The sequence below is a fragment of the Squalius cephalus genome (assembly GCF_949319135.1).
Source record: "Squalius cephalus genome assembly, chromosome: 9".
Taxonomy (NCBI): domain Eukaryota; kingdom Metazoa; phylum Chordata; class Actinopteri; order Cypriniformes; family Leuciscidae; genus Squalius; species Squalius cephalus.
In genome coordinates this window covers 3,030,001-3,047,561 of record NC_137130.1, presented here as the reverse complement: position 1 = coordinate 3,047,561, position 17,561 = coordinate 3,030,001, and the positions used below count along the sequence as shown (strand labels likewise).

The following is a 17,561-nucleotide window of genomic DNA, read 5'->3' as shown; positions in this document are numbered from 1 at the left end:
ATATTTTAGTAATCATCATTAAGTTGGTGTCATTCGAAAGCTTAAAAACTCATTCTGTGAAAACTGTTTTGAAATCAGACATTGTGATATCATGGAAATGGTGCTTTAATACCTTTTAGTGGTGTGTATATACAGTCAAACTAAAATTTATTCAGACACCTTCAACATTGCTCACATTATCTCAGTTTATTCGCTATAATTTAGAAAATGGTAATAAAATATGAGCAGAACTCAGTGGATATTTCACTGGTTTTGTCCATCCTGGTTAGACTGTCTCACACATGAATTATGTTGAATATCTGTCAGCTGTTAAATTTAACTACACAATTAGATAATACCAGTTTAGCTCAACCAATCACCAAGCAATGCTTCATTTAGTTCAGTCTGTGTGTAAAAAGAGCATTAGCAATTAAATGAAAACACACTTCAGCAAAACAAAGTGTCTGAATAATTTTTGGTCCAAAATTTATCAATTGTACTGGTAGTCACTGTATAAAGAATTTTTGGGTATAATATGTCACAGTTTACTTTATTACTTTACTTTCAAAGTAAAAAAAAAATATATATATATATATATATATCTGGGGCCATATTCACAAAGCATTTTATCTTATCACTAGGAGTACTCCTAAATCGCACTAAAATATTTTAGCTAGGAGTTTTCTCTTAAAAGTTATTCACAACACCTTTCACACCTACTCTTAGTAAAGAAAAATGACAACTCCTAAACTAAGAGTGAGTCTTCGTTGCTATGGATGACGTCATTACTCATGCACGAGCTTGACTGAAGTGACCACCTTGATTGGCTGATGATTGTAACGCGGGAATGATTCCAAACACCTCCCCTACGATGATGAGTGACAGGTGACAGGTCTGAGAATGCGTGCGCTACACAAGTAGTGCGAAGGACGGAAGATGATGAATAAATAGCCTAAATGAATAAAGAGTAAGGCTAAACAAATAGCCTAGTAGCCTAATGAAACATATGGATTGATGCAATATCTTTGCAACATCATTGAATTAATCTGTCACTATATGCCTCTGCCTACGTTTGCAAAGAGAAGAACATTTTAATTTGTTCATTCACAATGAAACGTTACAGTTAGTTTACATGCAATGAGTAGCCTAGTTTTGGTTGTTGTTGGTGGCGTTATTGCATCCCTAGTTATGCCTACAATGCAGAATTGTTCCCTCGCGATTGGAAGCTCCTGTTGCCGCCGCATACGCATTTCAAAACATCGCAGCCTGAAATGCCACAAAAAGCGGTTTGTGAATAGGTCTTAGTGAGTTAGGAGTCCTCTCGACTTCTTTTAAGCTGTCCCAGGCTTAGGTGCTACTTTTAGGGCTAAAATGCTTCGTGAATTACTCTTAGTCAAACAAATTAGGAGTCCTAAAGTTACGAGTGACACGCCCATTATTTTTAGGAGTTGCTCCTAAATTCACCAGTTAGAGCTACTTTTAGCCTTAAAATTCTTTGTGAATACGGGCCCAGGGCCCGTATCCCTAAAGATTCTGAGAATCCTCTCAGAGAGCTCCTAACTTAACCTAAAAATTCCTTGCCAGGAGTTTTAGCTTAGAAGTGATTCCAGAACATTTTCAGTGAACTCTGAGCAAGGAATGGATGGAAAATCCTATCTTAGTGAGGAGGTGTGGTTGACCCCGTTGCTAGGTATGAGTCATCATTTCAAAAGCCGTGATTGGTTGATCCTACAAGTTTGATGAAAATGAACTTGGTGATAATGAGCAAAGGATGTACCCTCAAATCAATAAACATAATTATACACTCTAATCTTATGCAGACTGTAATTGTAAATAATATTTCACATTCAAGAAAATATCTGGAAAATGAATAGTAAGCTGTAGGGGTTATAGCCTAACATTAGAATCTAAAATATGTGAAAACTTAAGCTCATTACACCCTGTTCAAATAATGATTCGTGTCTTATTTGCTCATATTAATATCCTAGCTGGCATATTTTGTACTTTCACTCCCATATGGACCCCATTGAAAACAAGATGGCCTATCTCAAGGGGCTGTCCTTAATGAAGTAGAAATTGCAACGTTACAACGTTAGTGTGGTCTTAACGAGGGTAACACGGCTCAGCTTTTATCAATGTCTGTGATTGCTGGCTGGTCTATTTATGAAGGCTTGTTAACAAATATCCTACAAACACAGAAAATGGAGAAAAAAAGGAATGTCATCCAGTGTTTGCAGGACATCTCTCCTGCCTCCTCTGTTGGCCATTTTGTGCAGCTGCTTAGGGGAACTCCTAAGCCACTAAAAGTCCTCTTCCCTGCTCTTAGCAGATCTCGCCTTAGGACCCCTTTTAAGCGCTAGGAATCTTGAGGAATAGCTTTTATATTAACTGGGATTTTCGTGTCACTTTTAGGGGAAATTCTAAGAAAACGTCATGACTCTGAGAATTGTCTTAGAATTTGGCCGCTAGGAGCCACTTTTTGCACAAAAATTCTTTAGGGATACGGGCCCAGGTGTCTAAATAATTCCCCCACTATATCCCCTCCGGAACTACTGTGGATTGGTCACAATTAAATTAAGTATAAACAAAATGTGTTGCTTTCACTCATTTTAATTAAGTACATTTAAAAAGCATCAAATTTTTTTTTGATGCATCACACACACATGACCAGCGTCGGCCAATAGTGAGCCTACGTTCTGACGTACAACCCAGAAGCGCTGCGCTGTTACACTACGAATGAATGAGAATACTTTAATAAAGTCGTTATTTTTATTTGTATTCTCGTTGCTTGATAAACTGAAGGTTGAGCCACTGTAGTCACTTGGACTATTTTAACGATGTCTTTAATAACTTTTCTGGGATGGCAGATATCGATTACCTTGAAGCCTATGGAGGAGTGAGACAGCTCTCAGATTTCATCAAAAATATCTTAATATGTGTTCTGAAGATGAACGAAAGTCTTGCGGGGTTGAAACAACATGAAGGAGAGTACAGAATTGACAGAATTTTCATTTTTGGGAGAACTAACCCTTTAAGCGCATTGTCCTAATCCAGCAGAGTGATGTTTCTGGTGATTTTGCGCTCCGACAGACAGATGTTTCTGCATCTGGAGCATCAGTGACGCGCAGCTGGATTGTGATGGAGAGCAGAGACGGAGCGCTGGGATAACACACACTCGGAGCGCTTGGATAACACACACTCGGATCATCTTCATCAGGATCCAGAGATTCACCGCTGGAAAACAGAAGAAGAAGACATGAATCAGACGGCTGGAGTGTCCAACCACTGCCACAGACGCTCATCCATCGATGTGAAGGTGAGGAAGAGCTCTCATCATCATCATCATCATGTTTCTGACTGCGTGCAGCTTCAGCTTAACAGTTTAATACAGAGTTGAAACTTTTTTGAAAGGGGGTTTGACAACAACTGTCCCGAATTATAGAAATAAGACGTTTATATACCGGATAATGTCAATTTTATAAACCATAGGGAGTTAACCTTGAACTCATTCTGTAATTCAGAAGAGCTAAATACTTACATTCAATCATTTAAATTAATACTTTTATTCAGCAAGGACACATTCAATTAATCAAAATTTAAGACATTTATAATGTAAAAAAGATTTCTATGACAAATAAATGCTGTTCTTTTGAACTTTTTATTAATGAAACGATCCTGAAAAGAATGTGTGTGTGTATATATATAACAATTATTTATAACAATTAAGCGCCAACAATAATATTAGAATGATTTCTGAAGTCATGTGACACTGAAAACTGGAGTAATGATGCTGAAAATTCAGTTTTGCATCACCATTTCAATATATTAACATAGAAAACAGTTATTGTAAATTGTAATAGTATTTCACTATTTTTTTCATTTAAAAAAATGCAGCATTGTTAAGCGGAAGAGACTTCTTTCAAAACATTATCAAATCTTCCTGACACAGAACTTTTGAGCGGTTTATGATCACTATCTCCGCATGTTAGTTTGCCACCATGTTTGGTTTTAAGATCAGCAGAAAATAAACTAGCTCATATTATGTGAAAGCGCTGTGCAGATTAAAGGTTTATCTGGATGAAGGTCAGGCTGGTCTCGAGGGAGACGTCCGAGGACTTTCATTCAATCATTCATGAGACTCACTCAAACTTACTGAGTGCATCTAAATGTAGAGCATGAAGGGACCTGCAGGTGTGTGTGTGTGTGTGTGTGTGTGTGTGTGTTTATACATGCATTTGTTGATGCTGTTTGAATTGAGAAATGCACATTGATATCATAACTGTCCTCCACTGGTGTGTGTAAGAGATGTATTTTGCATTAACCAGGTTTGAGAAGAGCAGATCATACAGATCGTGTTTTTAAAAGCTCCTGTCATTCAGGTTTAAAGGCTTTATGCTGAGGAATGTATCGGTCTGTATTACGTTACGTCTGAGTTGCTTGAGATTAAAGTAAAACTCACTAACTTTAATCTCCCGCCATCACCAGCTGCACATTAAGCCTCAATGCCAGTGGAGACTGAAACCAAAGACACAATGAAATAAGAGAAACAAATCAACACTTAAATCTGTTTGTGCTGAGATTGAGTTGAAGGAATACATAGGCCAAAAGGGGATATTGGTTTTTAATGACACAAGTTCAAGTAAACCACCAAAATATGAACGTTTAAAAAAAATATCTATATATATATTTTAAATATGAGGGAAATACTAAAATCTGACAGCAAAAAGCAAACATTGACTACAACATAATCAGTTATTAATATTCCCTTGGTTCTGTTTTGTTTTTGCATTTGTTCATAATTTCTTTGTATGACAGCCTGGATAAAAATGATGTCGGCATAATTTGTCATGTTTCATTGCATTATTATCACAAATAAAACAATCAACTCCAAGCACAACTACGCAATTTGCTGTATTTATTCTTTGTGTCTGTCCTACAGGCTAAACACTGAATTTTACTTCTCTGGCCAAAATGATGTTTGCTTAAAGTCGCCCTGTGGTGAAAATCCAGCTTTTAATGTTGTTTATGTGTCTATGTGGTGTTTTTAATATGCTTTAAGCCAAACCATGTGTAAATTCATAAGTCGACAGCATTGCTGAGTATTTCCTCCTTAAAACTGCAGTGAACCAAAGACAGTCTCAAAAACACGCTTTGAAATCGCTGGTGTTTCTGACGTCACAAACTACCTTGTAACCAATCAGATCAACGTGTGATCGTCAACCAGTGGATCTCTGAGTGAGTGAGTGAGTGGAGGCGGGGCTCATTTGCATATTCATAGAACCGCGCATACTAAATGAGGCAAGGGTGTCGAGTTACATTCAAGATATTTTAAGGCATGAAGAAATTTTTTTTTCAAGGAAAAAAACGTTGAAATATGTAATTTTGGTGTCTTAAGGGATACAATTATTGACTACAGGGGGACTTTAATGGGTGGCTTTAATTTCATAGAATATAGAATCGCATGCGATTAACTTCTGTCCAGTTTAACGCGTTAAAATATTTAACGCAATTAACGCAGCATCCGTTTTTACCATCATCCTTTGGCTAGTATTACAATATATGATCACGCTCTTATTCATGAAAATGCTTTTAAAGCATTCAAGCGTGTCAAGACATGTGGTGACACTAGCCTACATGACGCACTGAAAGACACGCGCCAGAATCGAGTTCTCTTTCTCGCTTGAACGAACAACACACACCACACCATAATGCCAAAATGTCCCTTTCGTTGAGTATCCTCATAAGAGCAGTCTTAAATGAGTTAAGTAAAGTCTTACATGAACGTGAAGAGTTGCGAGAGAATGAGACGCGCGTGAGATCCGCATCTCTGTCAGCAGCGGCTGCTCTTAAAGGGACAGCAGCCAATAAAGCTTTCTGTCAGTAAAGTTAATCACAGAACAAAGGGACCAGAGAAAATTACTCACTGCTATTGACTAAACAACTGTTGTAGCTTTAATAAGGATTAATCTATATTTAATTTATAATTTATGCATTTGATAACTTTATTCAATTTCACAGGGCACAGGTAAATATGACATTTATTATGGGTTTATGTAAGGATTGCTTTAAGTTCACTTAAATTAAAAGTTGTTATATTTTTTGAAGCCTTATAAATGTTAAAAGTATAAAAAAGTATAGCTTTTAATAACACTGTAATGTTGAATGGCTATAATAAATGTTTAAAATGGGGGGGGGGGGGGGTCATTTTCATAGAGACATTAGTATCAGTGATACTGGCCTTCATTCATAAAAAGATGACATTAAACAATATTTGAAATATACTTTGTGTCTTTGTGTTGTTTCTACATTAACTTGGAGATTAAATGTGAAATTATTACATTATAAAATATATTAAAAACTGTTTTTAATCATGATCAATCACAGAAAAAATATGTGATTAATCTTGTTCATTCTTTTAATCAGCACATACATACATATATATATATACACACACACACAAATACACACACACAAGTTATATAACACAACAAATGATGACATAATCATCAGTACTCATACTCAAATGTCTTAACGTGGTCCTAGTGGCCTAAATCCTACAACTGATTTTGACTTTGGTTTATGAGTATGTCTGCTTCCAGATAAAATTATATTTGTGTTATTTTATCAGACGATTTAATTCAAAGTTTGACTCATTCTGACAGAATCCAAGACAGAGACAAAACCGAGCTGTACAGGGTTGTCATTTCAATAAAGAAATAGTGTTCAGTATGCAACAAAAATAGAACAAAGTCAATCAGATTCAGTCGAAAACACACACACACACACACACACACACACACACACACACACACACACACACTTCAGTGGAACAGTGGTGCTTTCAAGTAAAACGCTCTCACAGTTTCAGTAAATAATACTGTATATTTGGTGGTTTTTATAAATTAAAGGCATCATTAGTCAGGAAACACTGAGATTGTAGAAACAGAAGTGCATCTTTCATTTAAAACTCACTGAAGACACAAGCTCTTAACTAAACCACAATAAATAAAGGGCACTAAGTCACGCCAAGACCAAAGACACACTATAAAACACAACAAACGAGACATGCTTGATTCAAGGGGCAATAAATGAAACACAACAAACAACATTTAACTAAATGACCAAAGTGCATCATGAAATTAAACATTAGATATTCATGTGACATCAAATTAGTGAATATATCTATATACATATGATATATCCATGTCCAAAAGTGATATCCAGCCTAGGAAAATGGACATCTTCACCCTTTATTTATAAGATTTTATAAGCATATTGCATAGTTGTGCTTGGAATCGATTGTTTTATTTGTGATAGTAACACAATGAACATGCCAACATCATTTTTGGCCAGGCTGTCATACAAAAACAAATTAAGAACACAAGAGAGAACCAACAGAATATTAACAACTGATTATGTTGTAGTCAATGTATGCTTTATCCAGTGAGCTTTTTTTATATGCATTTTTTTTTTTTTTTTTTTTGCACAGTCAAATAAAACCTTTTTTACTGTATTTTGATTTTTTTGCCAATTAGTTCTGTTAGTATTTGTCAATATTTCCAATCATTATGTGGCATTTTGGTGATTCTTCTAATTAACAGGGTTTCTGCAGGTTTCTGAAGGTAAATCTAAGACTTTCAAGTAAAGAAATTTTAAGGAATAAACTGAGTGGAACAAAATGACATTAGATTAATTTTGGTTTTTTTTTAATAAACAGAGTTTATGATTAAAATAAAACAACAAATATCTGCTAATGGGCTTATAAATTTTTTTTTACTTAATTCAAAGGAAAAACTATGTTTTATAACTCATTGAAATGCCTCATTTTGTTTACGCACAAACTTAAGTCCAAAAACAAGACTACATATTTTGCATCTCAAGTAAATGTATTTTGATTTTACGATGTTCAGATATTTGTCTGGGAAAACTACAAAACAAAAAATACAGAGGAAGATATTCATATTATACAGCTTATTTAATGCCACGACGTTCTGCTCTGATTTAATGCCTTAATTTGCAGAAGGGAGAATTAAGACTTTTTTAAGACCTGCAGAAACTAATTACAGTGGATATTCTGAGTGGATCTAAGCTGTTAACTAATTCTGATCAATATAGCTATATATCAGCGGTCTTATTCCGATTTCTTTTTACTGGAAAACAGGCTTAGTCTGTGTATTGAAGGCTGTCGTATGCACTGATTACGCAAAATAACCGAACAATAAAACAATGTGCTTTGAGTCAAAAGATACAATGATGTTGAGATAAGGCAATGAAGGAGTACTCTGTCTTAACAAGTCCCAGGTATTCCAGAGAAGGATCCTTATAATGAAAGGAGGGGGGGGGAGATATCCTCAGGCGCGATGCCATTACATTGGAACACAAACAGGCGGTTACATGTTAGTCGGTCTCTTTGTCTGGTCGTGATAAGGCCAATGTGATGAGATATTAACAGTGAGGCCTGTAGCTTCGTGTGCTGCGATGTTCAGTGTGCGTGATGGGTTTGTATGATATGGTCAGCTGGACACGATAAACGTGTGGTTCACATTTCTTCCTTCTTTTCCTCCATTGCCATATGATCTCAAGTCATTTTCGCCGAACTCGCGAGACTTCCGATTAAAACTCCGGCTACTCAGCAGGCGCAACACTTGAACAGAATACTGTACAACTATAATATTAAAATAAATGTAACTTGACCATGGCCTTTTGCACAGCCGCCCCCAAATTTGGTATGCAAATTTGCCATTAGTCGGGTCTATAAGGAACTCTCTGTGTCTGGGGGTAATGTAGGCAATTCAATCAACTTAGCTACTGGTCTTGTGTATGTTTGATCTTTCACTTTGACCACTGCTGTTCTGACTCTCCCATCTGAACTAGGAATGACAGCAGAGACAGTATCAACTCTCAACGATGAGTACTACAGTACCAACTGCAATATCCTCTTTCTCTCTGTGCCATTTCTGCCTTGACTGCAATGTGGGTAGGAAGTCATGAATAAAATGCTTCCAAAAATGATTACTCAGAACCTGACTATGTCTCCATCTTTTTCTACTGAGTAATTTGTGGTATGAATAGACAACTTGGGGCAAGGAAGAGTCAGGCTGCATTCCATCAGCAAGGAATTTGGCGTTACTGGGTCTGGATCTGCTATGTCGCTAGAGACATAACCCAAGGGTCTAGAATTAAGGATGCCCTCAACCTCGATCAGGATGGTTCTCGATACCTCCTCGGTAACTGTCTGAGTGCCTAAGGTGGTTCTTAAGGCTGTCTTTACAGACCTCACTTCTCTTTCCCACGAGCCGCCGAAATGAGGTGCACTGGGTGGATTAAACCGGAATCTGATTTGTTCTTTTGCTAGCTGGTCTCTGATGCTGGGCTGAATCTGAACCAGCTCTTTATATCCACCTCAGAAATTTGTTCCCTGATCGGAGAGAATCTCATAGGGTTTCCCTCTTCGGGCGATGAAATGCCTGAGAGACAGCAGGAATGAATCTCCATCCATGTGATCCAACAGATCAAGATATACAGCTCGAGTAGTGAGGCACTTGTATACGACACCCCACCTTTTCTCAGTGCGGCGGCCCACCTTCACCATCAGTGGTCCAAAACAATCTACTCCAGTGGGAGGTCTACAGAGCCTCAGACTTGATGTGGTTAAGTCTGACATTCTAGGAATCATTGGTTTGCCTCTCCACTTGTTACAATCAAGACAGTGGTACTGATGTCTTCTAATCGCCTCTCTTCCTCGCAAAATCCAAAACTTACGCCGCAGCTCAGCATACACCCTGCCAGCTCCCGGGTGGCACAATTGGTCATTGTAATGCTTGATTAGGAGCTTCACTACGGGATGATTCTGTGACAGAACGATAGGGTGTAGAACTGCATAACTCAATCCATGGCACCTATGAAGTCGTCCTCCTACTCTAATCAAGTCTAGTTCTTTGTCATACTCAGGAGCAAGCTTAATGAGTCGGCTATGTACAGAAATGTCTTTCCCTCCCTTGAGCAAAGCAAATACGTCAGGAAAGTCTTGCATCTGATATTGTCTAAGGATAGACAATTCTGCCTTTTGAAACGCATCTGCACTTGGTGAATCTGTGTTGTCAGCCGCCCCATGAAGTGCTGTAGCCTCTAGTAAATCAGGATAGCTACTAAATTGACTGGGATCAGGTTCATCTTGCAGTTTATGTTCAGTCAACAAGCCGCAAAACACAGATTTCTTAAGTTCCTGAACTTCTTCAGGGGCCTGTCCTTCCGGTGCCTTAGGCCAACAACTGCTAGACTGCATCAAGAAGGCTGGTCCTTGTTTCCATCGTGTTTCTTTAGCTAGCTGAACCAGTGACAACCCACCCGTGATCATCAGCCGGATTGGCTGCCGAATTAACATAGCGCCAAGCTCCAGGATCAGACAACTCTTGAATTTCGGTGACTCTAACTCCTACAAACACTCGGTAGCATCACAAAAGCATCACAAAACACATGAACACTGCGGCTCTTGACAGGATACTGAAGGCTGGAACTGTGGATCCGAGACAATTGTGGGAGCTCGCTCTCCCATTGATGCCAAATGTCTAGTAGGCCCAATGGTAAATTAGGATCATCCCATCCTCGTTTCTTATCCCACAACAACTGCACGACAATCTTGGCTCTTGTGGTATACGGAATGAGATATCCAAGGGGGTCGTAAAGCTTGGCTAAAGTGCGATGGATGCTCCGCATGGTCATTTCAACTTCATCTCTCTGGTAAGGTTTGCATACCAATGTGTCTGATCTACATTGCCATATCAATCCAAGAGCATTCTCCTGAGGGTTGGCCATTTCTTGACTGAGCCAAATCTCCCCACTCTTCGACTTTAACTCAGCAGGAAGGTGGTGAATAACCTCAGGGATGTTACTGGCCCATTGTCTCAATTCGAATCCACCATCCATAAGATGGCACTGCAATCGGTTTACCAGCTGTACTCAGAAGCTGTTGCTCAGATAATGAAACCTGGGAAGCTAACACAGGAGAGTTAACAATCATATCAGATATGCGTTGCATGTCTTGCCTCATTCGCCTATTTTCCTCCCTCAATTCACGCATACAACTGAGCATATCAGACTGCTCATCTGCAAATGCAAGCTGTTTCTGAGGATAGCTAACCTCATAGTCACGCAAATGTGTTGGCAGTCTTGTTATTCTACGTGGGAGTACAACCTCTGGCTCTATAGCTCCCTCACTAGTTCTGGACATCATCGCTAAGGTGGTTGTTGGAAACGGCTCGAAGGACCATTAAATGTATTGAAGGCTGTAGTATGCACTGTTTACTGTTACGGTTCTAAATCACCTTAGAGAACTATTTACACAATTAATGTCCAGTAACTTGGAGAAGAGTAAAGAAACCAGAGTCATGGGTCAAATTCACTCAATGTATTAATGAAAGAATTAATTATTTTCTCACAATGTCACCAAAATGCAAATATGTCACAATAAAACAGCGTAGGCCTACGCAAAATAACCAATCAATAAAACAACATGCTTTGAGTCAAAAGATACAATGATATTGAGATAAGGCAATGAAGTGGTGTTAATAAGAGTACTCAGTCTTAACAAATCCCAGGTTTTCCAGAGAAGGTTCACGTAATGAAAGGAGGGGGGAGATATTCTCAGGTGTCAATCCATCAAATTGGAACTTGAACAGGCGGTTACATGTTAGTAGGTATTGTAAGAATTGAGTAATTCAAAAGTCTCACCTCAGAACTTCCTGCGTCAGCTGAGGAAATTCAACCTGCCACAGGAGCTGCTCGTACAGTTCTACTCAGCTGTCATCCAGTCCATCCTCTGCACTTCCATCACCGTCTGGTTCGGACTGCTGAGCGAATCACTGGCACTACCCTTCCCACACTCAAAGAACTGTACTCATCCAGAGTGAGTAAAAGGGCTCGCAAAATCACTCTGGACCCGTCACACCCAGCACACTTTCTGTTTGAACTGTTACCGTCTGGTCGACGCTACAGAGCACCGAGCACAAAAACAACCAGACACAGGAAAAGTTTCTTTCCCCAGGCCATCTACCTCATGAACACTTAAATGTTCCCCTACTGTGGAACAAACATGTGCAATACTTCCCTCAGACATTTCACTATAGCACCTTATAACTTTATATATATTTATAATTTATAATCTTTTTTTTTAATTTTTTTTTATTTATACCTATGTTACTTGTCACTTGTCTTGTCACTTTATATTGTATGTGTACTGGAAGCTACTGTCACCAAGACAAATTCCTTGTATGCGCAAGCATACTTGGCAATAAAGCTCTTTCTGATTCTGATTCTGAATACATCTCTTTCCCTCTTCCCCCAGCCTCTCTCTCTTATGCTAAAATCACCTGAGATTTACACACACTCTACATGGTTTAAATGTTAACAATTATCATCCAGTTTTATAAATGATTGGTATCATTTGAAATGTCTCAGTGCGACTGGTACTAATGTTTCATTTCCAAATAAGTAAAACAAAAGGTAATAAGGTTTTTAAGAGTTTAGAGATAACTGGCACACAAAGGAAGGTGGTCTCCTGGCAAATGGTCTCATACCCCCTAAAAGGTATAACCTCTGAATGCAAATTTCCATTGTTAGCACATGTTTCCATGTGAAAGAGGTTCTGTCTATATAATGGCATGCAGCAAAGGGCTCTTGGCCTTCCGTTACTCAGATGAGACCATGATATTGAAGGACCTCAAAGAATTCAGCCTCATGTATTTTAATGTTGGGTTCACATCTCTTCTCTTTATTCCAGAGCATTTGATGTTTTGTATCGATTATCTTCAAATTGATTATGAAATTGGCATGATCCATTTACCTGACATAATAAATTGTTACATTTGATTATTCTAACCATCTTTGACATTATTTTCATTAAAGAGTTAAAAATAATAGTCAAACATTCGCTCACAATTAATGATGCACAGATATCATTAAAAACCTTTTCATTTATGGAGTCAGATGAAACAATGAGAAAATACATATTCAAATGTATTGCATTTAATAATAAAAAAAAAAACCGTAGAGACCTTCCGCGCTGGTCGGATGCCGGCTTTGGGCCGATCGAGCGCGAGCGTACAGGATCTTTGTCTGGTCCTGATAAGGCCAATGTGATGAGATATTAACAGTGAGGCCTGTAGCTTCGTGTGCTGCGATGTTCAGTGTGCGTGATGGGTTTGTGTGATAAGATCAACTGGACATGATAAACGTGTGGTTCACATTTCTTCCTTCTTTTCCTCCATTGCCGTATATCTGATCTCACGTCATTTTCGCCGAACTCGCAAGACTTCCGATTAAAACTCACACTTGAAACAGTATACTGTACAACTATAATATTAAAATAAATGTAACTTGACCATGGCCTTCTGCACAGTCTGGTTATGGTTATAAGGTTAATGCATTTACATAAAGCTTACTAATATTTTGATTAGTATTGGAATATCCTTGTGCAAGTAAACAGGGTCAGTGAGTTCTGATTAAAGATTAATGTGTTATCTAAACTCTAATCTAATAAGGTTGAAATACGTCTCTCCTCCTCTCTCTCTCTGTAGGATGTGGGAAGCATTTCCTCTGAAATGAACTGGAAGGGTGTGGGAATCTCACTTCTGGTCATTGCGTTTGTGCTGTCGTTGATCGGTCTGTCCATCTTTCTGCTGTCAGGTCTGTGTGTTTCCAGTGCCAATAAACATTCATTCACATAGAGGTGAAGTAACAAATGTCTGGTTTTTCATGCATAACTTCACGTTTGAGCTTGTAGATAAAGAAAAAAGTATTCATTGTAATATCACATGGCTGTTGAATGCTTGATTCTGATTGGTTTATGAACAGTCTTAGACTTATTTTCCAGTAAACGCACAGCTAAAGTAGTTCCAGGCAGGTTTTGACCGCATTACACTTCCATGTATCACTTCGCCAAATTATTTCAGGTATTTATAGGTTCTTACAACCTATATAAGAACCAAAAACCCACAAAGACACTGACCAAGCAAAACAATGCCTAAAATAATGAAAAAATTAAGAAATTAGTCCTACACACACTACCGGACAAATGTCTGACAAATTGACTCTGCACTGTAAAAAAAAAGATGTTCTTCCTCAGTGTTTCTGTCTTGTTTTCCAGTACAAATATCTAAACATTCTTAAATCAAGAGATTTACTTGAGAAGCAACATTTCTTACAGAACTTTTTTTTCTTTTCTGAAAAATGAATCAAAATTAAAGTAAGTTTATGCTTAAAACAAACAAACAAAAAAAATCTGCCTTGCGGGTCAAAAAATTAAATGTAATTCAAAGGGAAAATAAGATCATTTTCTTATTCCGCTGATATTTTGCTTCTCAAGTGTATCTTAATTTAAGAATGTTAAGATATTTGTACACACACACACACACACACACATTTACTTAGCTATCTAAATGGGGACATTCCATAGATCAGCTATGGATTTTTATACTGTACAAACTGTATATTCTGTCCCCTTACACTAACCCTACCCATAAACCTACCCATCACACACACACACACACACACACACACACACACACACACACACACACACACACACACTAACCCTATGCCTAAACCTACCCATCACACACACACACACACACACACACACACACACACACACACACACACACACACACACACACACACACACACACACACACACACACACACACACTACCCTACCCCTAAACCTACCCATCACACACACACAACTATCTGCATTACTTTATTTTTATACCAGATTTATGAATGAGGACGTCATAAAGTGAGATTTTGGTCACTTCGCTTCAAATTTGTCCTAAATATATAGTTAAGTTGGTACACACACACACACACACGCATGGCTAACACATTCCACTATCTTGAACATGCTCATGTTAGTGTGTGTGTTTGTGTTAATGGTCTCAGGTGATGCTCACCACACTCTGGGATCCTGTCTGACCCTGGATGACCTTTTCTCCAGTGAGCTGCAGGATCAGGATCTCGAAGCTCAGTGGGTTTCCGGTGAGAAAGACATTCTCAATCTCAGTCTAGGTTCTGCAGCGGCATCTGTGTGTGTGTTGGACTAAACACGACCTGTCAAATAGACACACAAGGCTGTAAACACACATTTAGGGCTCTTTAAATGGGACCTATTATGCCCTATTTAGTTTTTGGGCTGTACTAACAGGTTTTCAGGCTTGAATGTTCAAAAATCACATTATTTTCCTCATATTCTCCATTGTTGCGGCTCCTCTCTTCCCAGTCTGTCAGTAACGCTCTGTTTAGTTTCTGTCTCTATGAAGCCCCTCCTTCTGAAAAGCACGCTGTGCTCTGATTGGCCGGCTGGATCAGTGTGTTGTGATTGGTCAAGCGCTTGGAAATGTCCCGCCCCTTACAATAACCACCAGTTTCAACACACTACTAACTAAAGGCTGAGTTATACTTCTGCGTCGGACCTACGCCAGAGCCTCTTCGCTGTAAGCTACACGTTGGTTTTCATTTATATTTCTGCGTCATTGTCCGCGTTGACGCGCAATTACACATGCAGAGGGAGCATGTGAAACCCGAGGGAGGAGTTCTAGCAGACCAATCACAGCGCTTGCAGTCCGCGTAGAATTGACGCATTGTTAAATTTTTGGAGAGGTGCACATCAGGGTACAAGTATAAATTGGGCTTAACTCAACAAGGCCCCGCCCCTTTATTCTGCATATGAATTATTTAAAGTCCCCCTGTGGTGAAAATCCAGCTTTTAATGTTTTTTATATGTCTATGTGGTGTTTTTAATACGCTTTAAGACAAACCATGTGTAAATTCATAAGTCGACAGCATTGCTGAGTATTTCCTCCTTAAAACTGCAGTGAACCAAAGACAGTCTCAAAAACACGCTTTGAAATCGCTGGTGTTTCTGACGTCACAAACTACCTTGTAACCAATCAGATCAACGTGTGATCGTCAACCAGTGGATCTCTGAGCTGAGTGAGTGATTGGAGGCGGGGCTCATTTGCATATTCATAGAACCGCGCATACTAAATGAGACAAGTGTGTCGAGTTACATTCAAGCATGGCATGAAGAATTTTTTTTACAGGAAAAAAACATTTAAATATGTAATTTTGGTGATCAAAGATGAGTTTTAAGGGATAAAATGATTGACTACAGGGGAACTTTAAGTGTTCGTTCCCGGGAAGAAACTCAAGACTACAATGGAGGCGTTTCAGTTCAGAAACACTGACACTCATATAAAGAATAACTGGAGCTTTTCATGCTCAATCAGCAACATTACAGACTAAATAAAGATAAACATGAAAAAAAACATAATAGGATCCCTTAAAGAATCAACTCTTGAATCTGATTACGCTGCTGTTATTGTTCAGTATGTTTGTGTGAATATGTTTCTCCTTCAGATTATCGGCTCGTCTACAGGGACAGAGACGGAGATTTGAAGATGCTGAACATGGAGACCAATCAGACCGAGGTTATGATGAAAAACAGCACATTTGTGAGTAATGTTATGCAATGGAAACAAATACTTCAAATGAGAAAACAAGCAATCAGCTTTTAAAACAGAAAACATCTTTCTAATCCCACGAACTAAAGTAGACATGCAGCCATCTTTAGAATTTGAACTTATATTTATATATTATTGTAAAGTTAACGAAAGTTATCATGAGCATTGTAATGTTTGCAGCGGATGTCAGTAGACCGGGAAGATTCTTAGTTTCTACAACAACTATTCACAATATGACTTTTTTTTAACAATTAATTGTTAAACTCACACTACCGCATCATAATATCCATTGTTGAAGGATAACCTTCAAACATTTGATTTGTTGCCTTCAGCATCACTGTCCTGAATGATGAAACGATCACTTCTAACGAGACTGTTTTTCACACAGGCAGTGTTCAAGGCCTCCAAGCTTTCCGTGTCACCAGACCTCAACTACGTGTTACTGGCGTATGATGTCAGAAAGGTCAGAGGTCACAATGATTCTCAGGAGCTTTTCTTTAGAAAAGGGCCAGAAAATAAATAAATATAAAATAACAGGTCAAATCAAGCAAAACAGCTTCATGAATTATAGTCATGCACTGCAAACAATGATGTTCTTCCTCAGTGTTTCTGTCCTGTTTTCCAGTACAAATATCTAAACATTCTTAAATCAAGATACATTTACTGGAGAAGCAAAATGACTGAAGATATTAAGGCTTGCTTTCTGAAAAAAATGAGTTTTTGGTTAAAACAAGTAAAAATATGTGCCAATGAGGTCAGAAAAATAAACTTAATTTAAAAAGGGAAAACAAGATTATTTTTCTGACCCAATTTGCACATATTTTACGTGTTAAAGCCTTTTTGTATAATGCATTATAAATGTATTCAATGCATTTATTATGGCTTTTAATGCACCTTATAATGAATTGTATGATCTCATGAATTAATTATGACCACAGTTATAATGCATTATAATATTCATTGTTGCGCCTTTAGAAAGTATAGTGCATTAAAACATGTGACAAACAACCAATTCCAGATGTAGGAATCTGCTAATATTATAATGCATTTTAGCTTTACATATTT

At 38.1% G+C, this 17,561-nt stretch overlaps 2 protein-coding genes across 2 annotated transcripts in view; one reads left to right on the top strand and one right to left on the bottom strand.

Annotated features, from left to right (window-relative positions):
• Window positions 1–3,081, bottom strand: part of il1rl1 (interleukin 1 receptor-like 1) — a 30,083-nt gene extending 27,002 nt beyond the window's left edge. Inside the window, exon 1 of the mRNA XM_079881957.1 lies at window positions 3,008–3,081. Within this exon, the coding sequence (XP_079738083.1) occupies window positions 3,008–3,020 (13 nt within the window). The 5' untranslated portion in view covers window positions 3,021–3,081. The remainder of the gene's footprint in view (window positions 1–3,007) is intronic.
• A 37-nt stretch (window positions 3,082–3,118) lies between these two features.
• The window catches only part of LOC307164810 (inactive dipeptidyl peptidase 10), a 42,408-nt gene continuing 27,965 nt past the window's right edge, over window positions 3,119–17,561 (top strand). The window contains exons 1-5 of the mRNA XM_079881953.1: window positions 3,119–3,295; window positions 13,554–13,662; window positions 14,917–15,012; window positions 16,393–16,487; window positions 16,885–16,959. Coding sequence (XP_079738079.1) covers window positions 3,236–3,295; window positions 13,554–13,662; window positions 14,917–15,012; window positions 16,393–16,487; window positions 16,885–16,959 — 435 coding nt within the window. The 5' untranslated portion in view covers window positions 3,119–3,235. The remainder of the gene's footprint in view (window positions 3,296–13,553; window positions 13,663–14,916; window positions 15,013–16,392; window positions 16,488–16,884; window positions 16,960–17,561) is intronic.